The sequence below is a fragment of the Lynx canadensis genome, chromosome X, assembly GCF_007474595.2.
Source record: "Lynx canadensis isolate LIC74 chromosome X, mLynCan4.pri.v2, whole genome shotgun sequence".
NCBI lineage: Eukaryota > Metazoa > Chordata > Mammalia > Carnivora > Felidae > Lynx > Lynx canadensis.
In genome coordinates this window covers 122,019,687-122,044,274 of record NC_044321.2, presented here as the reverse complement: position 1 = coordinate 122,044,274, position 24,588 = coordinate 122,019,687, and the positions used below count along the sequence as shown (strand labels likewise).

General features: G+C 38.2%; 1 protein-coding gene across 3 annotated transcripts in view; it reads left to right on the top strand.

The window, feature by feature from the left end:
- Positions 1–902: 902 nt before the first annotated feature.
- Positions 903–24,588, top strand: part of TMLHE (trimethyllysine hydroxylase, epsilon) — an 84,596-nt gene continuing 60,910 nt past the window's right edge. For all 3 annotated transcript variants that reach the window (XM_030305545.1, XM_030305546.1, XM_030305544.1), the window contains exons 1-2: positions 903–1,049; positions 18,001–18,191. In XM_030305545.1, coding sequence (XP_030161405.1) covers positions 18,011–18,191 — 181 coding nt within the window. In that variant the 5' untranslated portion in view covers positions 903–1,049; positions 18,001–18,010. The remainder of the gene's footprint in view (positions 1,050–18,000; positions 18,192–24,588) is intronic.

The window sequence follows — 24,588 nt, the reverse complement described above, 5'->3', positions numbered from 1 at the left end:
GAAGGCCTGTACTGGATCCATTGGGCATATCGAACCCATGGGAAAGAATAGAAATTTATCTGGAAAGAGAGAGACTGATTCATAGAGGAGGTAATATCTAAACTGAGTCAAAATAAGGAGTAGCAATTTTCCTAAAGAACAAGTAGGGGTAGAGCGTGTGGCAGAAAGATTTTCAGGACAAAATTACGAAGTCATTTCCTTCTTTTATTGGTGCTGTTACAAACCATTTCCTTTATTACCCTTTGATATCAGACGAATTATTTTTCATCTGTAATAAGTGCAATACCGGTCAGTTTATTTTTCAATGTCTGTACGTTATATTTGTTTGTTCTTGCTCTAGATTTTTTTTTCCCTTTGTTCTGGATTTCATTTTCATTGTATATACTATTTCAGTGCAGTTTTTGGTCTTTTTGTAATATGTGTTGTTCTTAAATTTTTAAGTGCATAAGCTGTGCATTCGTGATGGCTCCTTCCATTCTAATGTTCATTGTATTTAGCACTGTACAGGGGCCCTGGATTCAAGTAGCTCAAATGAACTCCTGGGAGTCCAGGAGTGAGTGGTATGTGGCTTAAGTTCAAGAAAGTGGTGCAAGGAAGTGGAAGAATTTTTGTTCCAGCAAACCTCGATAAGCAACCTCATTAGTGGGGAGAGTCAGGAGGGGCACAGAAAAGGCAAACAAGGAAACCTAGGTGTTACACCCAGTATACTTTTATGAGTCCGTGTATTCTCCTCTCTGTGCCTGGGGCTCCAAATCTGTCAAACTAAGGCCATCGACTAGGGCACCCCGTCGCCACCCTTCTGGACCAGAGGCTGTAGCACACCCCCGCAGCAGTCCCGGTCCCGGGCGCACAGGACGCGCACCCACAAGGCCGGAAGAAGTGGGGCGGGGCCTCTAGGCAGTTGGGCCTGAACGGACTGGGGGAGGGGAGCGCGGGGCAGATGGTCTCTGGGAAAAAGCAAAAGGCGGGTGCAGGGCTGCCTCCCAAGGCTCTACTTGCTTGCATTTCCTCCCGCTTTGCTGAGTTGGGAGTCGCGACCTCCAGGACAGGTGGGTCCCGTCCCACGGATCGGGAAGGGGTGTCTTTGGTGGGTGCAGTGGCTGGGTTAGCCCGGGCGCTCTATTGAAGGCCTGGCACGGGAGGCGGGGTGAGGGGAATGGTTCCCACCCCGTCTGCTCGGTACCAGGGCGGTGGTACTTACCTTAACCCTGGCTGAGGAGAAGGCCACTCGTGCATTTCCGCAGGGCTGTCGTCACGGTTTATGCCAGTTGCGCGACAAAGCCCGGAGATCAGCGCAGGGCCAGATGGGCCTAGCGCTCGGAAAGAGCTGGGAGAGCTGAAGGAAGCTCGGGTTCGGAGTGACGCCCAGTGTACATTGTTTCAAACTCGATCCGACTTCCCCGCCCTGGGTCTGTCACCGACTTGGTGTCTAGCTTTCAGAGAGCCCCTAGCCTGTCCATGTCTCACTTTGTTCGGCGGTAGAGAGGAAGGTGGAACTCCTTTCGTTATAATATCCACCAGTGTTGTCTGCGCATTGTACCCTTCTTCTGCCCCTCCCGAGCAAGAATGCCTAGCAGGAGTCGGGAGTGGCAGGGCAGGGCAGCGGAGAACTTACGCGAGGAAGTGCTCTCCCTTACGAAAACAATTCTGAAAAACCTTTTCAACGTTTTTAACTACTGACTGCCCCCAAAACTGGAAAAAGCATTCATCCAATGCCCTAGAGGTGGATGTCCACTCTGGAAGAATGCTTTTGTGAATGCTTTACTGTTAAAGATTTTTAACCAAATGATTGATCAAAACATTATGAGTTGAATGAACGTAACACAATGCCTAGCAAAAGTCTCCTCATAAAAGACTTGGGTGGTTTACCTGTTACCCAATCGCTGCAAAAAAAAAAAAAAAAACAAAAACAAAAACAAAAACAAAAAACAAACAAAAACCTTGAGCTCTCATATGGAGAAACACTTCCATAATCCATTCCCACATAGCAGTCGTTTAGAGTTGCTTCTTGGGGCGCCTGGGTGGCTCAGTCCGTTAAGTGTCCGACTTCGGCTTGCGTCATGATCTCGCAGTTGGTGGGTTCGGGCCCGCGTCGCGCTCTGTGCTAACAGCTCAGAGCCTGGAGCCTGCTTCGATTCTGTGTCTGCCTGTCTCTCTGCCCCTCCCCCACTCACACTCTGTCTCTCTCTCAAGAAATGGATAAACATTAAAAAAAAATTAGAGTTGCTTCTTAGCTGGCATTGTCCTTTGAGGAATCATTATAGTAAAACTTACATACAGTTTATTGTACATTAACTCTAGAGATAGAATTATAAACACTATGGACCAACATTTTGGTGTCATTCCAATTCCATCTCATTAAGAAACTGCTTATAATGATAATGACAGCCATATACTATGCAAAATCCTGTAGTCTTCACAACCGTGAGACATGAATGTATTTGTCACCATACTTAAAGATGTGTTCTATCTCATAACCAATATGATGAAGGGAACGGTCACTGGGTTGGTTGAGTCTGAGGCGCATCGTCCACATACCCCATCTCATTCTTATTTCTGGGAAATCTGCACTGGGACAGATCACTTCCTGGTTTTGGTCTCTGTACCAGGAACCACAAGCAGTTCTGTATCTCTGCTTGTCAGCCCTGGCTGGGAGAAGCAATAAAATATCCAAGCTGATCACTTGATGTCTGTGGTGTTTCTGGCAGTTGTATTTTTTGCCTGCCAGCCCGAGGGTCTGGGGGAGAGGCTGGATTAAGAAACCCGTTTGGTGGGAAGAGTCTCTGATCCAAGCCAAGGTGAACACAGATCCACCAGTTGGGTGCCATTGTGGCCCTGTTTCTACAACACCAAACATCCCCTGTGCTCCTAAGGGTTGTACGCTGTGCCATTGGCCTCATGTAAAGAAATTACAGAAGAGGCTCCTGGCAAAACCCGGTCTGTGCCACACCTACAGGTTCTAGGCAAGGAGTGTCTGACGTGAAGGTGGGTGTTCTTCTGGACCTGAGATATGGCGATTTTCCAAACGGTTGATAAAGTGAGAGGGAAACTGTGATGGACCTCTGCTGAGCTGACCTTGAGGGTGAGTTTAGGACTGGCTGTTTGGCAGGCACTGGTGAATGCTTTGGCCGTATTTCTACTCTATTCGTTTATTCTTTCACTCCAAAGACAATCAATGAATGCTTAGTCTGTGCCAGCATGCTGATCCACTCACTGAGATTAGCAGTGAAGGAAGACAGTGAGTTCGGAGGCGAACAGCAATTCCACTTTAAGCACGCTAAGTCGGAGGCGTCCTCTCTCCTCCCGATTCCCAATATAGAATCAATACAAAATCTTCTCACTTCTGCTTCCTGAATATTTTTAAACCTATCCACTTCTCTTTGCCCCCACTGCTACTCCAAATTTCAAGCCAGCAACATAGTTTTTTAAATTCATTTATTAAAAAATTATTGTCATTGAAATAGAATTGATACACAGTGTTATGTTAGTTTCAAGGGTACAACATATTGATTCTGCAATCCTATACATTACTTGGTACTTACCAAGATAAATGCAGTCACCATCTGTCAACACACAATGTTATTGTATTATTATTGGCTATATTCTCTATGCTGGGCTTTTCATCTCCGTGACTTACTTACTTATCCATTTAAAAAAAAAAACTTCATCTTCCAAATTTTGTTAAATATATTTAGAGAAGTTCTCATAATTCTTATCCTTGCTGTCTAAGGTATTCTCCCCCCACCCCGGGTTCTTCAATATCACATGCCTCTGTATAGACTTTTTCTTTTTTTTGTTGTTTATTTATTCATTTTGAGAGACGGAAAGAGAGAGAGCCTGAGTAGGGGAGGGGCAGAGAGAATCCAAAGCAGGCTCTGCTCTGTGCTGACAGCACAGAGCCCGATGTGGGGCTCGATTTCATGAACAGTGACATCATGACCTGACCTGAAATCAAGAGTTGGATTAACCAACTGAGCCACCCAGACACCCCTAGATTTTTTTATTTGATATTTATCATGCTCATTCTCTGACCTTCCTGGATCTGTGGTTTGGTGTTTGTCAATAATTTTTGAAAATTCTCAGCCATTATTACCTCAAATGTTCCTTCAGCTCCTTTCTTTACTTCCTGCTAATCAATTAAGTGTATGTCACACCTCTTGAAATTGCCCCATAGTTCATAGGTATTCTGTTCTGAGCTTTATTAAAATTTGTTTTTCTCTTTGAATTTCAGTTTGGGAGGTTTCTCTTGACTTATGCTTACATTCACTGATTCTTTCTTTGACCATGTCCAGTCTACTGATGAGCTCATCTAAGGCATTCTTTATTTTTGTTACAGTGTTTTTTAATTTCTAACATTTCCTTTAGATACTTTTGTAGAATTTCCATCTCTCTGCTTACATTTACCCATCTGTTCTTGAATATTGCCTGCTTTTTCCAGTCGAGCCCTTAATGTATTAATCATGTCTTTTCTTTCAAAACTGTCATATCTGAGTCTGGCTCTGATACTTGTGTTTTATCTTAAGACTTGGTTTGGGTTTTTTGTTTGTTTGTTTGTTTGTTTGTTTTGCTTTTAATGTGCCTTATAATTTTTTTGTTGAAATTCAGGCATAATGTATTGTGTAATGGTACTGACATAAATAGTCTTTAATATGAGGTTTTGTTTTAATCTGGCTGGAAGTTGGGCTGTATGTAATGTTTGTGGTAGCTGTAGGTGTCAAAGACTTCACATTTTCCTAGTGTCCTTGATTTTTGTCTCCCTTTTGTCCCTCCTATGCCTTAAGTACTACTCATCAGATAGAGTCTACATCTTGCAGATCCTTCATTTAATAATCCACTCTTATTATACTGAAGTCTGATGGCATGGTGGTAAGGTGTGAGATAGGGGATGCATTCTATAATCTTATGATTAAATCTTAGTTTTTTAGTGGGCCTGTGTCCTTAACAGTGTTTCATACCACCTCCCTTTTGGTAACATGGAAAGGCTTAAGAAGGCTCAAGTAAGAGAAGGGCCCTTTCCCCAGATGGGATAAGACTCTGATTAAAGTCTTTTCCCCTGGAGAGCAGGCCTTTGTTATAGAGACAGCTCTGTTTGGAGAATACTCTATTATGGACAATGCAATGTTTACTCTCCTCTCGCCTGCCAGAACCATGCAGGAATTGTTTTGGACCCTATACCATAAGATCCTGGTGGGATTCAGGGAGGTAAAAACCCATGAAAGTGTGGGTTCCCCCTTAAGACTATGATCCCAGAAGTCTCTCCTTCTCAAGGTGGACCACACTCAGCCTCCAGCAGTTCATCAAAATTACCATTTAAGTGAATGGAGTTTCTCCTCCAGGTAAATAGATCTTGGCTGTGCTTCTCTGGCTTTGCCAGTCTCTCCAGATTTTGGGTGGCAGTTTGTCCTGCAACCTCAGTTGTCTAAATCTAAGAAGAGCCATTGTTTCTCAATTTGATCACCTTTTTCTTATTGTTAGGACGGGAATGACAAGATCCAAGCTCTTTACATGTCAGAACTTAAACCCAAAGTCTGATGAGGTTTTTAAACTATGATCTTGTAGCTTATCTGGCTGATTCTCACTTTTAGGGCTGGTGAAACAATCTTTTGTAACTTTCTTCAACCTAACCAGAAGTAAAAGCCTAGGGCTTGAGTGACTTTTAAATTTCTTTTAATTTGAGTAGAGTTGACACTCAGTGTTACATTAGTTTCAGGTGTACAACGTAGTGATTCAACATCTCCATACATTATGCTGTGCCTACCCCAAGTGCAGCTACCATCTGTCATCATAAAACACTATTACAATACCATTGACTATATTCTCTGTGCTGTTCCCTTTATTCCCATGATTTATCCACTCCATCACTGCAAGCCTGTATCTCTCACTCCCCTTCACCCATTTTGCCCATCCCCCCACTCCCCTCCCCTTTGGCAGCCATCAATTTGTTCTCGGTTTTTATAGGTCTGATTCTGCTTTTTGTTTGTTTGTTTATTCGTTTGTTTTGCTTTTTAAATTCCACATATGAGTGAAGTCACATGGTATTTTTCTTTCTCTGTCTGATTTATTTCACTTAGGATAATGCCTTCTAGGTCCATTCATGTTGTCCAAACGGCAAAATTTTATCTTTTTTGTGGCTGCACAATATTCTGTTATACACACACACACACACACACACACACACACACACACACCACGTCTTCCTTATCCATTTGTCTATCAGTGGACACTTAAGTTGCTTCCATATTTTGGCTATTATAAATAATGCTGCAACAAAATAGGGGTACATATATCTTTTCAAATTAGTGTTTTAGTTTTCTTTGGGTAAATACCCAATAGTGGAATTATTGGACCATAGTTTAGTTCTATTTTTAATTTTTTGAGGAACCTCCATATTGTTTTCCACAGCAGCTGTACCAATTTGCATTCCCACCAACACGCATCCTCACCAACACTTATTATTTCTTGTCTTTTGGATTTTAGCCATTCTGACAGGTGTAAGGTGATATCTCATTGTGGCTTCTATTTGCATGTCCCTGATGGTGAGTGATGTTGAGCATCTTTTCATGTGTGTTGACCATCTGGATGTCTTCACAAAAATGTCTAGTCAGGTACTCTACCTTGGCTTGAGTGTCAATGTTTGCAGGAGAAGGCCTTGGGTCCTTACAAGTCATAGAATTGGGACGGAGAACCTCAAAGATCTACACACAGTTTAGCAAAAACTCCACCAACAGAATAGTGATACATCAAAGAAACTTTTCCGTCTTAGTCTAGGCTGTAGATGAGCCTTAATTAGGATGTGGGTTCAAATGCCTATAAAAAAGACCAAAAGTGGAAGTGGAAAAGTGGAAGAAATGCAGCCCAGAGTGCACTGTGGTGGCCTCACCTAGCTCCTCAAGGAATCTCCATGTTCTGAAAGACTCTGGACAGAACTGGTCACTGCAGCAGGCCAGTGTTGCACTTCTTCCACAAAGGGTCTGCTCACCCGTGAACACCAGATTCCTGAATACACACCAAAAGGTTACTATATGTGTATATACTAACTATATATATATAGTATATGTATACATACTATATACTATATACTATATACTATATACATATATAGTATATGTATATATACTATATACATATATATACTAACTGTATATATATGTATATGTATATATAATGGGTTTTATACATATATGTAAACATAAATGAATTTCATATATAAATAGAATAAATATGTTTTATATATTATATATAATTATATGTATATAATATGTATTAAAAGGTTATATATAATAAATGTATAAAAGTCTGCATTTGATTAACATGTAAAAAATATTTATTACATATAGTAACTATAATAAATATCTATATGTATTTAAATGTAGTCTTAGAGTTCTTCCAGGGAAAGAGCTCCAGAAGAAACCTCGGAGAAATCTACAAATGTTGTGATGTTAGAAAACTACTTGTTATAAATGTGATAGCTAAACAACAGGAAGATGAGAGCCAAAGGTTTTTCTATCCAACTAAGTTAACTTTAAGTCATAAATGCAAGCTATAATGAATGTGCAAGACTCAGGAAATATTAGTTCCATGATGCTTTCCTAAGGTATTTAATGGAAATAAAAAAGCTTCAGATAACCTAGAAATCATAGGAGACATTTGACGTATGTTTAATGGTGAGCTGTAACTATGTTTACTTGTAAAGCTAAGAATAAGTGAGGAAGATGAAATGACAGAATAGAGGCAAATATTTTATACTCTGAAATATTACACAAGTAACAAAAAATGGGTGTAGAAAGAGGACATAGATACTAACCAGGAGTAAGAAAATATAGGTTTAAATTAGAGGCTGGGTCAGAAGGAGGGGAGAGAAAAAAGAAGATACTAGCAAATTTTATTATGACTCATGAAGGAAATCAATAGAAAGTATCTTTAAAAGGAGGATAAAAGTAGATCTGATATAATCCCAGCTTAGAACCTTTGCACTAACTTACTTTACACTGGATATCTTCATGACTAACTTCCTCTTTGTTCAAATGTCATCTTTCTCAATGAGGTTTAGCCTTACCACCATATTTAAACCTCCTACTACCTCCAGCCTACCCCTTTTTCATGCTGGATTTTTTTCATAGCTCTTATCATCTTATAATGTGTTATATAGTTTACTTATGTATTGTGTTTATCTTTAATCATCTCCCTCCTCCCACTGGAAGATACACTCCATGAAAAGAGGAGTGTTTGCCTTTTTTGTTCACTTATATATCCCAAGCGCCTAAAATAGTGCCTGGAACAAAGTTGGCGTCCAATAAATATTTTTTAAATGAGTTGATTAATTAATTAGCTAAGAGTGTTAGGGAAGTTTTCTTCAGTGAATTGATATTTAATCTGAGACCTGAAGAATGAGTAGAAAGAATAAGAGGGAGAACATGATAGTCAGAGGAAACATAGGTAAAGCCCCTGAGGTGGTGGGGCAAGATGGGGCCAATTATGTAAAACCTTGAGTGCCATTGTAAAGAGATGACTCAATCCTTTTGCCTTCCCTCAAGGAGCTCTTAGCAAAAGGGGAGAGAAAGATAATAATTTAAGCAGGTGATTATTATACATGTTGTAAGTGCACTAATAAGGGTATGCACAAAGAACTATGAAAACATTGACTAGGCAGCTATTACCTCTTCCTAGGGCAGTTAGGAAGATTTTACAAAGAAGGTGACATTTGAGCTAGATCTCAGGCTGGAGAGTGACATGATGAAAGTGTTTTAAGAAGATTAATCTGGCAATAGTATGGAAAATGGATTGGAATGTGGATGGACTAGAGGCAAAGAAACCATCTAGCCTATGGCAGTAGTCCAGGCATGAGGTGATGAAGGCTTCTATAGGAATGGAAAAAGGAGGACAAATCTGAGAGACATTGGAAGGAAAAATTGACAGGAGCTAAATGGATTCTTGGCTTTAAGCCTTTCAGGAGGTAATGCTTCTTCCTTAGTAATAACCATGAAAAGATTCAAATTGACCTATTATGTAATTGCCTACTCTGACTAGAATTTCTAGCTATGGCTGTTCTCCAAAAGTTTCTGTTATTGTGATTGATACTTGTTGGACCTTAATTTACATTAAGATAGTTTAAAAAAAAAAAGATAGTTTTAGACTCTAAAGATTGGGAAGCTCTCAAAAACATAATTTTGACTATGAAACAGCAAATTATTCTATTAAAGGAGAAATGAGGGAAACCATGGGGCTACATAGGAAGTTTTACAGTGAGCTCATAGTTCCCTTTTTAAAAGAATAATATGAAAAGAAGGATGAATATAACAGGTGGTATGTGCCTCAAGCATCAGTATTTGGAAACATAAGGCCCAAAAATCACCTCAGGTTGGTAGAAATACATATTTGCAAAAAGAACAAGAACAATGTGTATGTGTCCTGGCATGGGAAAGCTATAAGTCAGATGATATCATTACACTACTCTCAATGATCAAAGGAATTATGGAGAATAGGAGAAGTGCTTTAAGACTGGATTTATGTAAATATATTACCACTTCTAACAAAGACAAAGAAGGAAGAATTTTCAATCTATTAATCAGTGAACTAAGTATCTCCTGGGTCGGATTCTAGAACAGGCTTTCAAGTAAGTGTGTACTTAGAAAATTACAAAGTTATCAACAAAGACATCTCACACAAATGTAATTTTTTTTTAAAAAAAAGCTTATTAGGGGTAGTTTATGGAAATTTGGCAGATATAATGTGCATTAAGTGAATTAATGAATGAAATTTCATTAAGATTTTAACAACTCTTTCATGAAACCTTCATGAACAAGAATTATAAATCTATATTTTGATGGGTTTTATAATTAATATAATTATGTATTAGTTAATTAAATTTACATACTCAAAGGGAACTGATTAAGAGACCATAGGCAAAGGAAGAGTTTCTGTTGGCCTCCTGCAAAGCCTACCTTTGGTTTGACCTGACTATTTTCATTACTGACTAAAGTGAAGAGTTACAACAGACATCTTACCAGATTTAAAGAAAATAGGAAGTTGGGAGAAAAGTAATTCGATTGAATTCCCACAAACATTTATGGAGTTTTACAAAGCACTAGGAACCATGCTAGATGTTAGAGTACAAAAATTAATGAGACATACATCTTCCTGTTGAGGAGCATCCAAATATTACTAGGAAGAGAGACATAAAAACATAGTTTCATCAAAATGTATAAAGAAGGAATATAGAGACATAAACAGAATATTAAGAGAGAACAAAAGAAAGCTTCATTCTGGGAATTTAGGGAAGAATTCTTAAATGAAATGGTATCTCTACTGATTCTTGAAATAGGAATAAAAGGCAGGGTTTCCTACTCTGTTTGAGAGAACAAAGGGCATGAACATGAATTTCTTAGAATCAGGAAAGAGTATAGTGAGTCCGGCAAACAATGAGCAATGAAGTACAAGGAGGAAGTGAGGCTGAAAGGTAACTCAGGACCAGGTAAAAGAAGGCATTATGTAACATGATAACAAACTTGGATGGACTTCACCCTGAAGGCCTTAGGGATCCATTCAGAGAGAATTACATACCAACAAGTCTATTTTAGTTCACTCTTCCTATAGTGTGCAAAATGGTTTGAAGGGAGGGCAAATGTGTATATGGAGAGATCAATTAGAAGACTATTACATACAGTCTTTGGGAGAGAAATAACAGTGGGCTTTGACTGGGATGGTGGCAAGTAAAGCTATAATGCAGTGGGTCAGGTTAGGGAATTTCTTAGAGAGTAAAAGGTATGATTTGATAATTGCCCATAAGAGAGAAATTTTATTTTTTCAAAATTTTTCAAAATGTTTATTCATTTTTGAGAGAGAGACACACACACAGCACAAGTCGGGGAGGAGCAGAGAGAGAAGGAGACACAGAATCCGAACCAGGCTCCAGGCTCCAAGCTGCTAGCACAGAGCCTGATGCGGGGCTCAAACTCACAAGCTGTGAGACCATGACCTGAGCTGAAGTCAGACGCCCAACCAACTGAGCCACCCAGGCACCCCCATAGGGGAGAAATTTTAAAGAGGAGTTATCAGTTTGAAGCACAGATTTCAGACTGATTGGATGTTACTGGAATTGACTGTGAGGAAGAACACTGTGGGAGGAGCCAGTTTAGGTACAGTAGATATCCGGAGGCCATTAAAAGGTGCTTCATGAGGCCTGAGGACAGGAATATTTGTTGTGTTTACTGATACATTTCCAGCACTTGTAACAATGCCTGGCACCTAGTACATGTAAAGGTCTGATATATTTGTAATAGGAGCCCTAGAGGGAGAGGAGAGATAGAATGGTACAGAAGCATGAAGAGATGGTAACTAAGGGTTTTCTAAAAGTAACAAAAGCATTGTATTCTTTTGCTATTGCTGCATACCAACTTACCAGACACTTAATAGATTAAACTAACACCCACTTATTAGTTCACAGTTCTATAGATCAGGATACCAGATTTGTCATTACTGGCCAGTATATTAAAGGCTAAAATGAGGGTATTGGCCAGCCTGCATTCCTTTCTGAAGGCTCTGGCTAAGAATGCACATTCAGCTTCATTCAGATTGTTGGCTGAATTCAGTTCCACATGGCTGTAGGACTGAGGTTGTTGTTTCCTTCTTGCATGCTATCTGTTACTCACTCTCCTCTCCTTGAGACTGCCTGCATGACTTTCCCTGTGGTCCCCTCCATCTTCAAAGCCAATGGAGAATCTCCTTGACAGCAAATCCCTCTCTGGTTTCACATCTCTCACCAGAAAGATCCCTGTCCCTTTTAAGGGATGGCTGGATAAGGACAGTCCAACCAAGGATGTTTCTAAAAGTCATCTGTGCATTATACATTGCTTAATCACTCAAGTGAAATCCCATCATATTCATACTCTAGGGGAAGGGATTATAATTTGACAAGGATCACTGGAAGTCACTTTAGAATTCTGTCTATCACAAACATCAAGTCAAGGATTCAAAAAGTGCTGTGACTCAAAGAAGAATAAATACAAAGAAAACCTTATCTAGGTGTTTTTGTAAAAACTGCTAAAAATGAAGAAAAAGATAAAAACGTAAAAGTAGTTGGAGAAAAGAGATGTAATACCTAATATGGAGCAGCAGTTAGATTGGCTTTGACTTCTTGACAGAAACAACATGAAGATAATGGAATGACATCTTCAAAATGCTGGAGGAAGTAACTGCCAATCCAAATTTCTATATCCAGTGAAAATAGCCTTCAAAAATGGAAGTAGGGGTGCCTGGGTGGCTCAGTCAGTTAAGCATCTGACTCTTGATCTTGGCTCGGGTCATGATCTCAGGGTTCGTGGGATCAAGCCCTGTGTCAGGCTCTGTGCTGGCAGTGTGGAGCCTGCTTGGGATTGTCTCTCTCCCTCTTTCTCTGCCCCTCCCCTTCTAATGCTCTCTCTCTCTTTCAAAATAAATAAATAAACTTTTAAAAAATGGAAGTAAAAGCTGTTTTTAGATGGTTCAAAACTTAGGGAATCTGCCACCAACTGCAAAGGTAATATTAATGATCTTCAAGCAGAAGTAAAATGATCCCAAATAAAAGCTGGGAGCTATAAGATGGAATGAAGTGTGATGGAGAGGTTAAATATGTGAGTAGGTTTGAATGCCCCTCGGTTGTATAAAACAAAAATAGTAATGTCATGTGGGATATATATGTGTTAATTAAAATACACAATAGTAGTTGAGGAAGGAATATAAATGGAGTGAATATAAATTCTCTAATCTGCATTATAATTTAATAAGCCAAAGATACATGTTGTAAGTCCTAGAATAACTCCTTTTTAAAAACCAGTAAAAGAATGTATAATAAACAAGTAAACAAAGGAGGAAATTGGATAATATAAATTACCTAATAAGTATAGAAGAAAACAACAGAGAAAAGGTAACAAAACAGGCACGAGAAATAGAAAGCAAATATTGATATACTAGAGTTAAGTTCAAATATATCAATAATTGTGTTAAATGTAAATGAACGGAACACATTAATTAAACAACAAAGAATATTAAACTGTTTAAAAAACAAAATATAACTACGTGCTATTTATAAGAGACACAAGTTAAATGTACAAATACAGGAAAATTGAAAGTTAAAGGGTGGAAGAAATATACAATGCCAACACCATCCAAAAGACAACAGATGGAGATATATTAATAACAGACAAAGTTGAAGGTTTTTTTTTTCTAGGAAAGAGTATAGCCACTCCATTTTCAGAGCTCCCCTCATTAGGGGTCTTTCCATAGCCACCTGGGATCCTGTTCAGTGGCAGTTTACTGAAGCCACCCTCAACAAGCAGACCTACCTGGGATGTATCTTGGTTTCTTCATCAAATGTCAATCCTACTGAGGATTTGAACCAATCTGACACACTACATCTATAAAAGTACCGGTACCCAGAACACATGGTAACAGGATCCCTGTGTTGCCTAAATCCAAAGATTGAATTAATGTGGAAATCTCAGGCTCTAAAGTCAGTTAGTGAAGAAATGCTCAAAGTTGACTTTAAGATAGGAATATTTACTAGACATAGAGAGATTTTGTAATGTCATTTTTATGCACACAGAAAAATAGATGGTAATCCTGGGCCATAAAGTAAGTCTCAAAAACTTGAAACAATTACAGTCATTTATACTAGCTGTTTGTTTGTTTGCTTGCTTTTGTTCACTTCAGAGCGAAATGAAGTTAGAATATAATAATGAAAAATCTAGAGGGGTGCCTGGGTGGCTCAGTCAGTTAACCGTCCAACTTCAGCTCAGGTCATGATCTCGCAGTGCATGGGTTCGAGCCCCACATCAGGCTCTGTGCTGACAGCTCAGAGCCTGGAGCCCTCTTCAGATTCTGTCTCCCTCTCTCTCTGCCCCTCCCTGGCTCGCACTCTGTCTCTCTCTTCCTCAAAATAAATAAACATTTAAAAAAACTAGAAAATCTCCCTAAAATATGTAGTATACTTCTAAATAACCTGTTGGCCAAATTTTAAAAATCACAATGTAAATTAGAAAACATTTAAATGAACTGAAAAATGGAACATTGCATATTAAATCCATGGCGGGGAGGATTTTTATGGCAGTCAAAAAGTGAAATTAATCTGTATGATCCTATAATGATGGTACATGTCATTATACATGTGCAAACCCATAAAATGTAGGCCACCAAGAGTGAACCCTAATGTAAACTATTGACTTTGGGTGATACAGATGTGTCAATTATAGGTTCATCAGTTATAACAAATGTACCACTCTGATGGGGATGTTGATATAAGGGTGCAGCCTATGCACGTCTGGGGAAATCTCTGTATCTTTCCCTCAATTTTGCTGTGAACCTAAGACTTGTCTAAAGAAATAAAATCTTAATTTAAAAAATGTTCAGTGGGCAAAAGATCTGAACAGATACTTGGCCAAAGAAGATATACAAATAGCAATTAAGACTATGAAAAGATGCACAACATCATATATAATTAGGGAAATGCAAATTAAAATAATGAGGTGTCATGCACAACCATTAGAATAGCTAAATTTAAAAAACTGACGGTGCACCTGGGTGGTTCAGTTGGTTGAGCGTCCAATTTTAGCTCAGGTCATGATCTCACAGTTCATGAGTTTGAACCCTGCATTGGGTTCTCTGCTGTCAGCACAGAGCCTTCTTCGGATCCTCTGTCACCCTCTCTCTTTGTCCCTCCCCTGCTCACACCCTCTCTCTCAAAAATACACTCTTTTTTAAAAAAAGAGTGCTATTGATGGGTCACATGCTAAATCTATATTTGACATTATAAGAAACTGAAACTGTCATCCAAAGTAGCTAGACTGTTTTGCATTCCACCAGCAATGAATCAGAACTCCTGATCCTCCACATCCTTGTTATAACTTGGTATTGTCAGTTTTTTATTTATTGCTTTAATTAATTAATTTTTGAGAGAGAGAGAGAGAGAGAGAGAGAGAGAGAGAGAGAGAGACAGCATGAACAAGTGGGAGGGGCAGAGATAGAGGGAAAGAGATAATCCCAAGCCAACTCTGTGCTGCCAGCGCAAAGCCTGAAGTGGGGCTCAGCACCATGGAACCGTGAGATCATGACCTGAGCCAAAACCAAGAGTCGGATGCTTAACCAATTGAGCCACCCAGGAACCCCCCATGAATTGCACTCTTAAGTATTTACTTAAGTGATCGGAAAACTATAAAATGCAAAATGTATTTTTGTATGTGAGAATAGAAGGTGTGGAGACTTCACATGCGTGTGATCTGGAATTTGGTTCTCCAAACTGTTGATTGTTGATTGTTGACGAATGGGAATGACAAATATTGAAGACAGGAGGTTTCACTTTTTATTTTCTTCTATATTTATGGGTTGTTTAGACTTTTTTTTCTTTTTACATGTGAGCAAATTTTACTTTGTAAGTAAATACAAAACAATGAAACACTTTTTCAAATCATATAGATCAAGTGGAGTCCTCCCAGTTTTACCAGGCATAGTTAACTGCTTTCTCTTTTGCAGTTTTTCACTGTATTCTGTGTTTAAAAATGTCACAAGTAGCGGTAGTTATCACCCTATATTTGTCTTTCTTCCCCACTAGATTGTGAGCTTCTTGAATGGTGGCCGAGATTGCTGACTTATTTATGTTTCTCTTCCCAGTACTTAAGAAAGTACCTGCTAGGGGTGCCTGAGTGGGTCAGTCAAGCATCTGACTTCACCTCAGGTCATGATCTCACAGTTTGTGACTTCAAGCCCTGCATTGGGCTCTGTGCTGACAGCTAGAACCCTGAAGCTTGCTTCGGATTCTGTGTCTCCCTCTCTGTCTGCCCCTTCCCCGCTCATGCTCTCTCTCTATTAAAAATAAATAAACATTTAAAAAGATGTGAATATATATATATATATATATAGAGAGAGAGAGAGAGAGAGAGAGAGAGAGAGAGAGAACCTGTTATACACATGCTCAGTAATATTTGTTGAGTGAAATAATGAAGAAAGGAATACATATACTTGCTTAAGAGTGGTTTTCTGGGGGAGCAATCCAATGTAAAGGGAGAAGAGTATTCGTTTAAGAATTAGTGTCAACTAGGGGTGGCTCAGTGTGTTAAGAATCCACCTCTTGGTTTCAGCAGGTCATGATCTCACGAAAGCCCCGTATCGGGCTCTATGCTGATAATGTAGAGCTTGCTTGAGATTCCCTCTCTCCCTCTCTCTCTGCTCCCCCCACCACCAACCACATCTCTCTTGCTGTCAAAATAAATAAACTTAAAAAAAAGAACTGAGCACTAAACCAGGGGTTGGAAAAATTGTACTTTGAAGGACCAAATAGCAAATATTGTAGACTTTACAGGCCACATATGGTCTTGGCCTCATATTATTTTTTGTTCTTGTTTACAACCTTTTATTTTTTATTTATTTTTGAGAGAGAGGGAGTGAGATGAGCAAGGGAGAGGGGTGGAGGGGGAGAGAGAGAATCTTAACCAGGCCCCACAGTCAGCATGGGGCCTGACATGGGGCTTGATTTCATGATCCTGTTATCATGACTTGACCTGAAGTCAAGAGTCAGATGCTCAAGTTACTGAGCCACCCAGGAACCCCTACAATCCTTTAAAAATATAAAATCCATTCTTAGCTTGTGGGACATATAAAACTAGGCACGGACTATAATTTGCCAGCCTCTGTAGGTAGGAGGTTGAGAAACAAGAGACAGTAGAGAACATAAATGTAACCAAGACACCAGCAGAGGCCTTGCCATGCTCTGCTCCTTGCTTACACCCATAAAATATCAATAAATTTGACTTTAGTTCCTCATTTCCTAGCCTGTCATCAGAATATGCCCAAGTCATCACCCCAAGTCATCAGAATATGCAGTTACATCTCTAGCTATGGCCTTTGTGTTTATCATTGATGTCGTCCCACATCAACGTGACATTCAGTTCCTTCCTCAGCTTACACCACACACACAGACACACACACACATGCACATACCACTGAAAGCAATCATTCTATGGGTTTAGTGACCTTAAGGGGTTATTGAAAAGGTTCACATCAAGCACCATACAGCTTCTCTGTAGTTGGATGGTTTTCTCCCTCTTTTCTCACAGAACAAATTAATTCTTTTAAAGTATTATGCAAATGAAGTTTTTTTATTATTCTTTCTGAAACCATGACACTCAGGGAGTCACCAACTCTAAGCAGGTTTGTCAAGGTAGTTTTACCAACAGATATATTTTATCCCTAACAATAATCATTATAAAAATGATAATGATGATAATAATATGGGACAGACACAATTCTAAGTACTTTAGTCTTTATATTAGACAAATTAAATAAGTATTATTATTATATCCTCATTTTACAAAACAGGAAACCAGAGTGACTGAGAGTTTAAGTAACTTGCCCACAATCATGCATAATCAGTGGGGAAAAAAAGTTTCAAGAAGTCAAGTGAGAGTGATCAATAAATAGTGTCACACGTGGAGAGGGCCAAAAGGATTAGACCTGTAAAGCAATTCTTCTATGTGGTGGTAACGTTAAAATTACTGAATTTCGGGAGTGCCTGGGTGGCTCAGTCGGTTAAGTGTCTGACTTTGGCTTAGGTCATGATCTCATGATTCAGGAGTTCAAGCACCACATCAGGCTCTGTGCTGGCAGCTAAGAGCCTGGAGCCTGCTTCAGATTCTGTGTCTCCCTCTCTGCCCTTCCCTCGTTTGCACTATGTCTCTCTCTCTCAAAAATAAATAAACATTTAAAAAATTTGTTTAATTAGTGAATTTTTAAAGAACGATTTCAGTTAAATAGTATGTTAGAAGCAAGATTACAAGACATACAAAAAGACTATGTAGTGAGAAAATGGAAGTAATGGTTATAGACCACTTATGCTTAGCTTTTCAGAATTTTTCCTTTGTTTAATCCTGAATTGAGATAATTAAATCTATTCTTTCATATAGTTACATCTGTAGTGTTATTCCTACAGCTTCATAAAGGTTATTTAATACTGTTACTAACTCTCTCTTCTGTCAGATTTTCTAAGATGTGGTGCTTCAGGCTGTCCCATCTACACGGCAGGCTCCAGAACCTGCTGAGCAGAGGAGTCACATGCTCAGCCTTCCAACAGCCCAACTTCAAAAGCTTGTTTCCATTAGCCATCCGTTGGCACCATACGGCCTCCAAGTCTCTGAACTGTGCTTGGCAGCAACACGAAGATCATTTTGGTAAGATATATGGAGACAGATACTTCATTTTCTTTAAGTTTTATTTTCATTCCAGTCAGTTAACATATAGTGTAATATTAGTTTCAGGTGTAGAATTGATTCAACACTTCCATACAACACCTGGTGCACATGACAACAAGTGCACTCCTTAATGCCCATCACCTGTTCAACCCATCTCCCCATCCACCTCCCCTCTGGGAACCATCAGTTTGTTCCCTATAGTAAAGTCTGTTTCTTGGGTTGACTCTATTTTTTTTTCCCTTTGCTTGTTTGTTTTATTTTTTAAATTGCACATGAGTGAAATCATATGGTATTTGCCTTTCTCTGACTGACTTATTTTGCTTAGAATAATGTACACTCTAGCTCCATCCACATCGTTGCAAATGGCAAGATTTCATTCTTTTTGATCGCCAAGTGGCATTCCACTGGATGTATCCCACAGAAATGAAATGTAACATCTAACCCATGTTTGAGTGTACAGTTCAAGTGTTAACTATATTCACATTGTTGTTCAATATCAGATACTTCTCATGTGGACTGAAAATATTTTCTGTGCAGTTGTAAGGGCCTCTAGCCATTTATTTCCAAGATTATCCTACAGGTTGCAAGAAAGACAAGAATAATATACAGCAACAGTATAATCTCATCCTAGCAAAAGAGAAGGGAACATTGCTCTACTCCAGTCCCGCTCTGTCTCTCTCTCTCATATATTGGGAAAAATAAAATAAAAGAAAGCCTCAGTATATAGGGAAGAGGGTTTCAAAGGCATAGACTGGGAATGCTACAGCCAGGTAAGTTATTAGGTGGCAGAGGGGAAAAAAGCTTTACCCTGTCTATTAGTTTCCTGACACTGCTATAACAAATTACCGTAAACTAGTTGGCTTGAAACAACAGAATCTGGGGAGCCTGGGTGGCTCTGTCAGTTGAACATTTGACTTCGGCTAAGGTCATGATCTCACAGTTCATGATTTTGAGCCCCTTGCCAGGCTCTGTACTGAGAGTGCAGAGACTACTTGGGATTCTCTGTCCCTCCTCTCTCTTTGCTCCTCCCCACTCGTGCTTTCTCTGTCTCAAAATAAATAACTTTTTAAAAAAGTTAAACAGCAAAAAGAGACATTTATTTTTTCACAGTTCTAGAAGATAGAAGCCTGAATCCAAGGCAGGTAGGGATATATTCCCTCCAAAGACTCTAAAAAAGAACTCTTTCTTGCCTCCTCAACATTCTGGTAGTTGCTGACAATCCCTGGTGTTCCTTGACTTATGGCAACATCACTTCACTCTCTGCCTGTCATCACATGGCTTCTTCCCTGTGTGTCCTCTGTGTCTTCAAATATCTCTCCTTATAAGGGTACCAGCTGTGGGATTTAGGGTCAATAGTGTAATATGACCTAGTACCATATGACCTCATCATATCTTGATCATCTTCAAAGACCCTATTTCCAAATAAAGTCTCATTCACAGGAGCTAGAAATTATGGGTTCAACATCTTTTGGGGGAATACTGTTCAACCTATAACCCTGAAAAGGGACAAAAACAATTGTGAAGGCTATACCCAAAGACATAGGCCCACTGTTTACTCCAAAGACTGAGACTTAATCCAAATATTAGATAGTGCCCTTCTCCTCCATACATTATACATTATGCATTATGCATTATAACCTGATAATAAGCCCCCAGTTAAAATAACAGTGGATTATAGCTGGGAGAGCTGCAACAGACAGGCAGTTTCTGAGATACAGCACAAAGAGAAGGGCCAAGGCCAAGAAGAGAGACAAAAACAAGGTCACTAGAGGAATTCAATGCCTTTGGTACCCATAGAGACAAAAACATCAGCTCTAGCCCCTCTCTTGGCCAGATTGGTATAAATACTCACCTTAAAGTCCTATTTACCTCAGCGGCTACTGCTTTATACAACACATGTGCCTTTCAACAACAACAAAATTACAAAGCATGCTAAAAGGCAACAAATAACAATTTGAAGAGACAAAGCACAATGAGAACTAGACTCACATGTGACACAGGTGTGGAAATTATCAGTCAGGAAATTAACGGCTAATATGTTGAGGACTCTAATGGATAATGGAGATGGGAGACAAAATAAAGACCAGATGGATAATGTCAGCAGAGTGATGAAAAATATAAGAAAGAATTTTTAAAATCAAAATCATAGCAACAGAATTGAAGGATGACATTAATGGGTTCATCAGTAGACTTGACATATTCAAAGATATAATCAGTAGATGTAAAAAATAGGTCAGTAGAAATTACCCATACTGAAATGCAAGAGAGAGAGAGAGAGAGAGACAGGGAGAAGAGACAAAAACATACAGTATTCACGCACTGTGGGACGATACTAAGGGATGGAGAAAGAAGCACCATGCAAATGATAATCAAATAGTAGCTATATTTCAGACAAAGCAGTCTACAGAACAAGGAAGATTATTAGTGATAAAAAGGCACATGACATAGTGATAAAGGGATCAGTTCTTTAAGAGAACATGTAACCATTTTAAAAATGTAGAACCTAACAAGAGACCATCAAAGTACATAAAGCAAACACTGATATAAAATTAGAAATAAACAAATCCACAATTGTCCTTGGAAATGTTAAAATCTCCTTCTTCACCGTTATTGATATATTAAGCAGCCAGAAAATCAGTAAGGATATAAATAACCTGAATGGCACTATCAACCAACTTGACCTAATTGACATTTATAGAACAGTCCATCCAGGAAAAGTAAAGTACATATTGTTCTGAAATGTAAATGAAACATCCACCAAGACAGACCACATTCTGGGCCATAAAAAAGCTCAACAAATTTGAAAGAATCTAAAAGCATAGATTATGTACTCTGACCATAATGGAATCAACTAGAAATCAATAACAAAAAGATAGAAGTCTCTAATATTTGGAAATTAAGCTGTATTCCAAAAAATATATCGGTATAAAGTCTCAAAGTTAAAAATATTTTGAACTAAATGAAAATGAATATAGAACTTATCAAAATTTATGGTAAGCAGCTAAAGCAGTGGTTGGAGGGAAATATGTAGCAATAAATGTATATATTAGAAAAGAATAAAGGTCAAAAATCAATAACCTATACTTCTACATTAGGAAATTGGATAAGGAAGAGCAAATTAAACCTAAAGCAAACAAAAGGAAGGAAATAGTAAAAATTAGAGCAGAAATCCATGATATAGAAAATGGGGAGAAAAAACCAAGAATATCAATAAACCCAAAACTGTTTATTTGAAAATATCAATAAAACAGATAAGCCTCTAGCCAGACTAACCAAGAAAAGAAGGGAAGAGAGAAAGATTACCAATGTCAAGAATTTTTATCACTGATCCTACAGATACTAAAAGGACAATAAGAGGAATACCAGAAACAACATTATGCCCATAGATTTGATAATTCAGATGAAATGGACCAATTCCTACAAATACACTACTATGGACTGAATTGTTCCCTCCCACCAAAATTCATGTTGAAGCCCTAACTCCCCATATTACTGTATTAGAAAGATGGTCTTTAAGGGGGTGATTAAATGACATGATGAGGATAGAACCTTGGCCCAAATGCACTATCCTTATAAAAGAGGAAGAGTAGTGATATTTTCCAGTGATATCTCCCTACCCACTGCCCCCCCAGCCTTCTTTCTCTCATGAGGATGTAGTAAGAAGGTAGCCATCTATATAAACCAGGAAGAGAGCTGTCACCAGGAACCAAATCAGTTGGTGCCTTGATCCTGGACTTCTAGCCTCCAGAACCATTAGAAAATAAACTTACATTGTTTAAGCCAACCAGTCTATGCATTTTGTTATGGCGACCTGAGCAGACACAAAATACCAAAACTTAAGAAAAATTACATAACTTGAATAGTCCCAAATCTTTTAAAGAAATAGTAATAAAAAAACTTTGAAAAAAGAAAACACCTGGCCAAGATGGTTTCACTCATGAATTCTACCAAACATTTCAGAAAGAAATATCACCAATTCTATACATTCTCCTCCAGAAAATAGAAGAATAAAGGACATTTCACAACTTATTTTTTGAGGTCATCATTACCCTAATACCAAAGTTAGACAAAGACAGTAAAAGAAAGAAAAACTATAGATGAGTATTTCATGAACATAAACATAAAAATCATGCCAGAATATTAACAAATCAAATCCAATGATATATAAAAAGGATCAAGGCCAGCTAGGATTCATCCCAGGAATACAAGGCTCTTTCAACATTAAAAAAAAAAAAAATCAGTGTAATCCACCATATGAATAGGCTAAGAAACACTATATGATCATCTCATTAGGTTCAGAAAAACAGTTTAACAAAACTCAATACCCATTTATTATAAAAGCTAAACAAATTGGTAATAGAAAGGAACTTTCTTAACCCAATAAAGGACATATATGAAAAACATACAACGAACATCATACTTAATGTCAAGAGATTGAATTCTTTCCTCCTAAGATCAGGAATAAGAGAAGGATATCCTTTTTCACCACTTGTATTCAACATTGTTTTTGGAAATCCTAACTAGTGCAATAAAGCAAGAAAAATAAAGGCATGCATATTAGAAAGGAAGAAATAAAACTTTTTTTTTTTGCAAATGATATGATTATCTATGTAGAAATCCCCAAAGGATCTACAAAAAAATCATGAGAGTAAGTTTAATGAAGTTGCATAATACAAGGTTAATATACAAAAGTCATTTGTTTTCCTATAACAACTAACAACTGCAATTTGAAATTAAGAAAGCAATACCATTTATAATAGCACCAAAAATAAGTACTTAGTTTAAATAAATATTTTAGAATCTGTATTCAGGAAACTGTGGAACACTGATGGAAGAAATGAAAGAACGAAATCACTGGAAAGGCATTCCATGATCATGGATTAGAAGACTCAGTATTGTTAAAATGAGAATTCTCAATATGATCTATAGATTCAATGCAATCCCACTCAAGCTTTTTTTATAGATATCAACAAACTGGTTATAAAATGTATGTGGAAAGGCAAAGGTACCAGACTGGCCAATACAATTCTGAAAAAAAAAGTCAAAGGACTCAAACTACCTGATTTTAGGACTTACTGTAAAGCTATAATAATCAAGACAGTGTGGTGTTGGCAAAAGGATAGATACACAGATTAGTGGAACAAGATGGAGAAAACCCAGAAATAGACCCATACAAATATGGTCAACTCATTTTTGACAAAAATACAAAGCCAATTCTATGAATATTTTTTTTCCAAAAAGTGGTGCTGGAACAATTAGATATCCATGTGCAAACAAAACAAAACAAATCAAATCAAAATGCTGACACTTACCTCATACTTGGTGTAACTATTAACTCAAAGTTGATTATGGGTCTAAATGTAAAATGCAAAACTATAAAAGTTGTGTAAGAAAACAGAACAAAGTATTACCTTTGATTAAACAGAGTTCTTAGATGCAACTTTAAAAGTATAACCCGTTAAGGGAAAAATGATAAATTGGCCTCTATCAAAATTCAAAACATTTTCTCTCTGGCAGACACTTTTAAGAGAATGAAAAGAAAAGCCACAGACTTGGAGATAATTTTTGCAAACCACATATCTGAGTAAAGACTTGCATGCAGAATATATAAAGACCTCTTAAACTTAGTAAGAAAACAACCCACTTTTTAAAAGGGTGGGAAGATCTTGGGGCACCTGGGTGGCTCAGTCGGTTAAGTGTCTGACTTTGGCTTAGGTCATGATCTCATGATTCAGGAGTTCAAGCACCACATCAGGCTCTATGCTGACAGCTCAGAGCCTGGAGCCTGCTTCAGATTCTGTGTTTCCTTCTCTTTCTGCTCCTCCCCCACTCACAGTCTGTCTATCTCTCTCCCAAAAATAAATAAACATTAAATTTAAAAAAATAAAAGGGTGGGAAGATATGAACAGGCATTTCATTAAAGAGGATGTAAGTATGGTAAATAAACATGTGAAAAGATGCTCAACATTATTTTCTTTATGTAAATGCAAATTAAAGCCAAAACGAGATATCATGCACACATACTGGAATAACTAACCCCCCCCCACCCCCCGATAAAAAGCTGACAGTACTAAATGCTGGCAAGGGTGCAGAAAGTCCTGTACATTGCTGGTGATTATACAGAAATGGTATGTCCACTCTGGAAGACAGTTTGGCAGTTTCCTCTAAAATTAAACCCCGCACATGAATAACAGCTTTATTCATAATTGTCAAAAGGGGGAAGCTGCCAAGATATCCTTCCAAAGGTTGATTAATAAACCGTAGTACATCCATACAATGGAATACTGTTCAACAATAAAAGGTAATGAGCTATTAATTCACACAATTAATGAGCTATTAATTCACACAACAGCATGAATCGTAAATGCATTCTGCT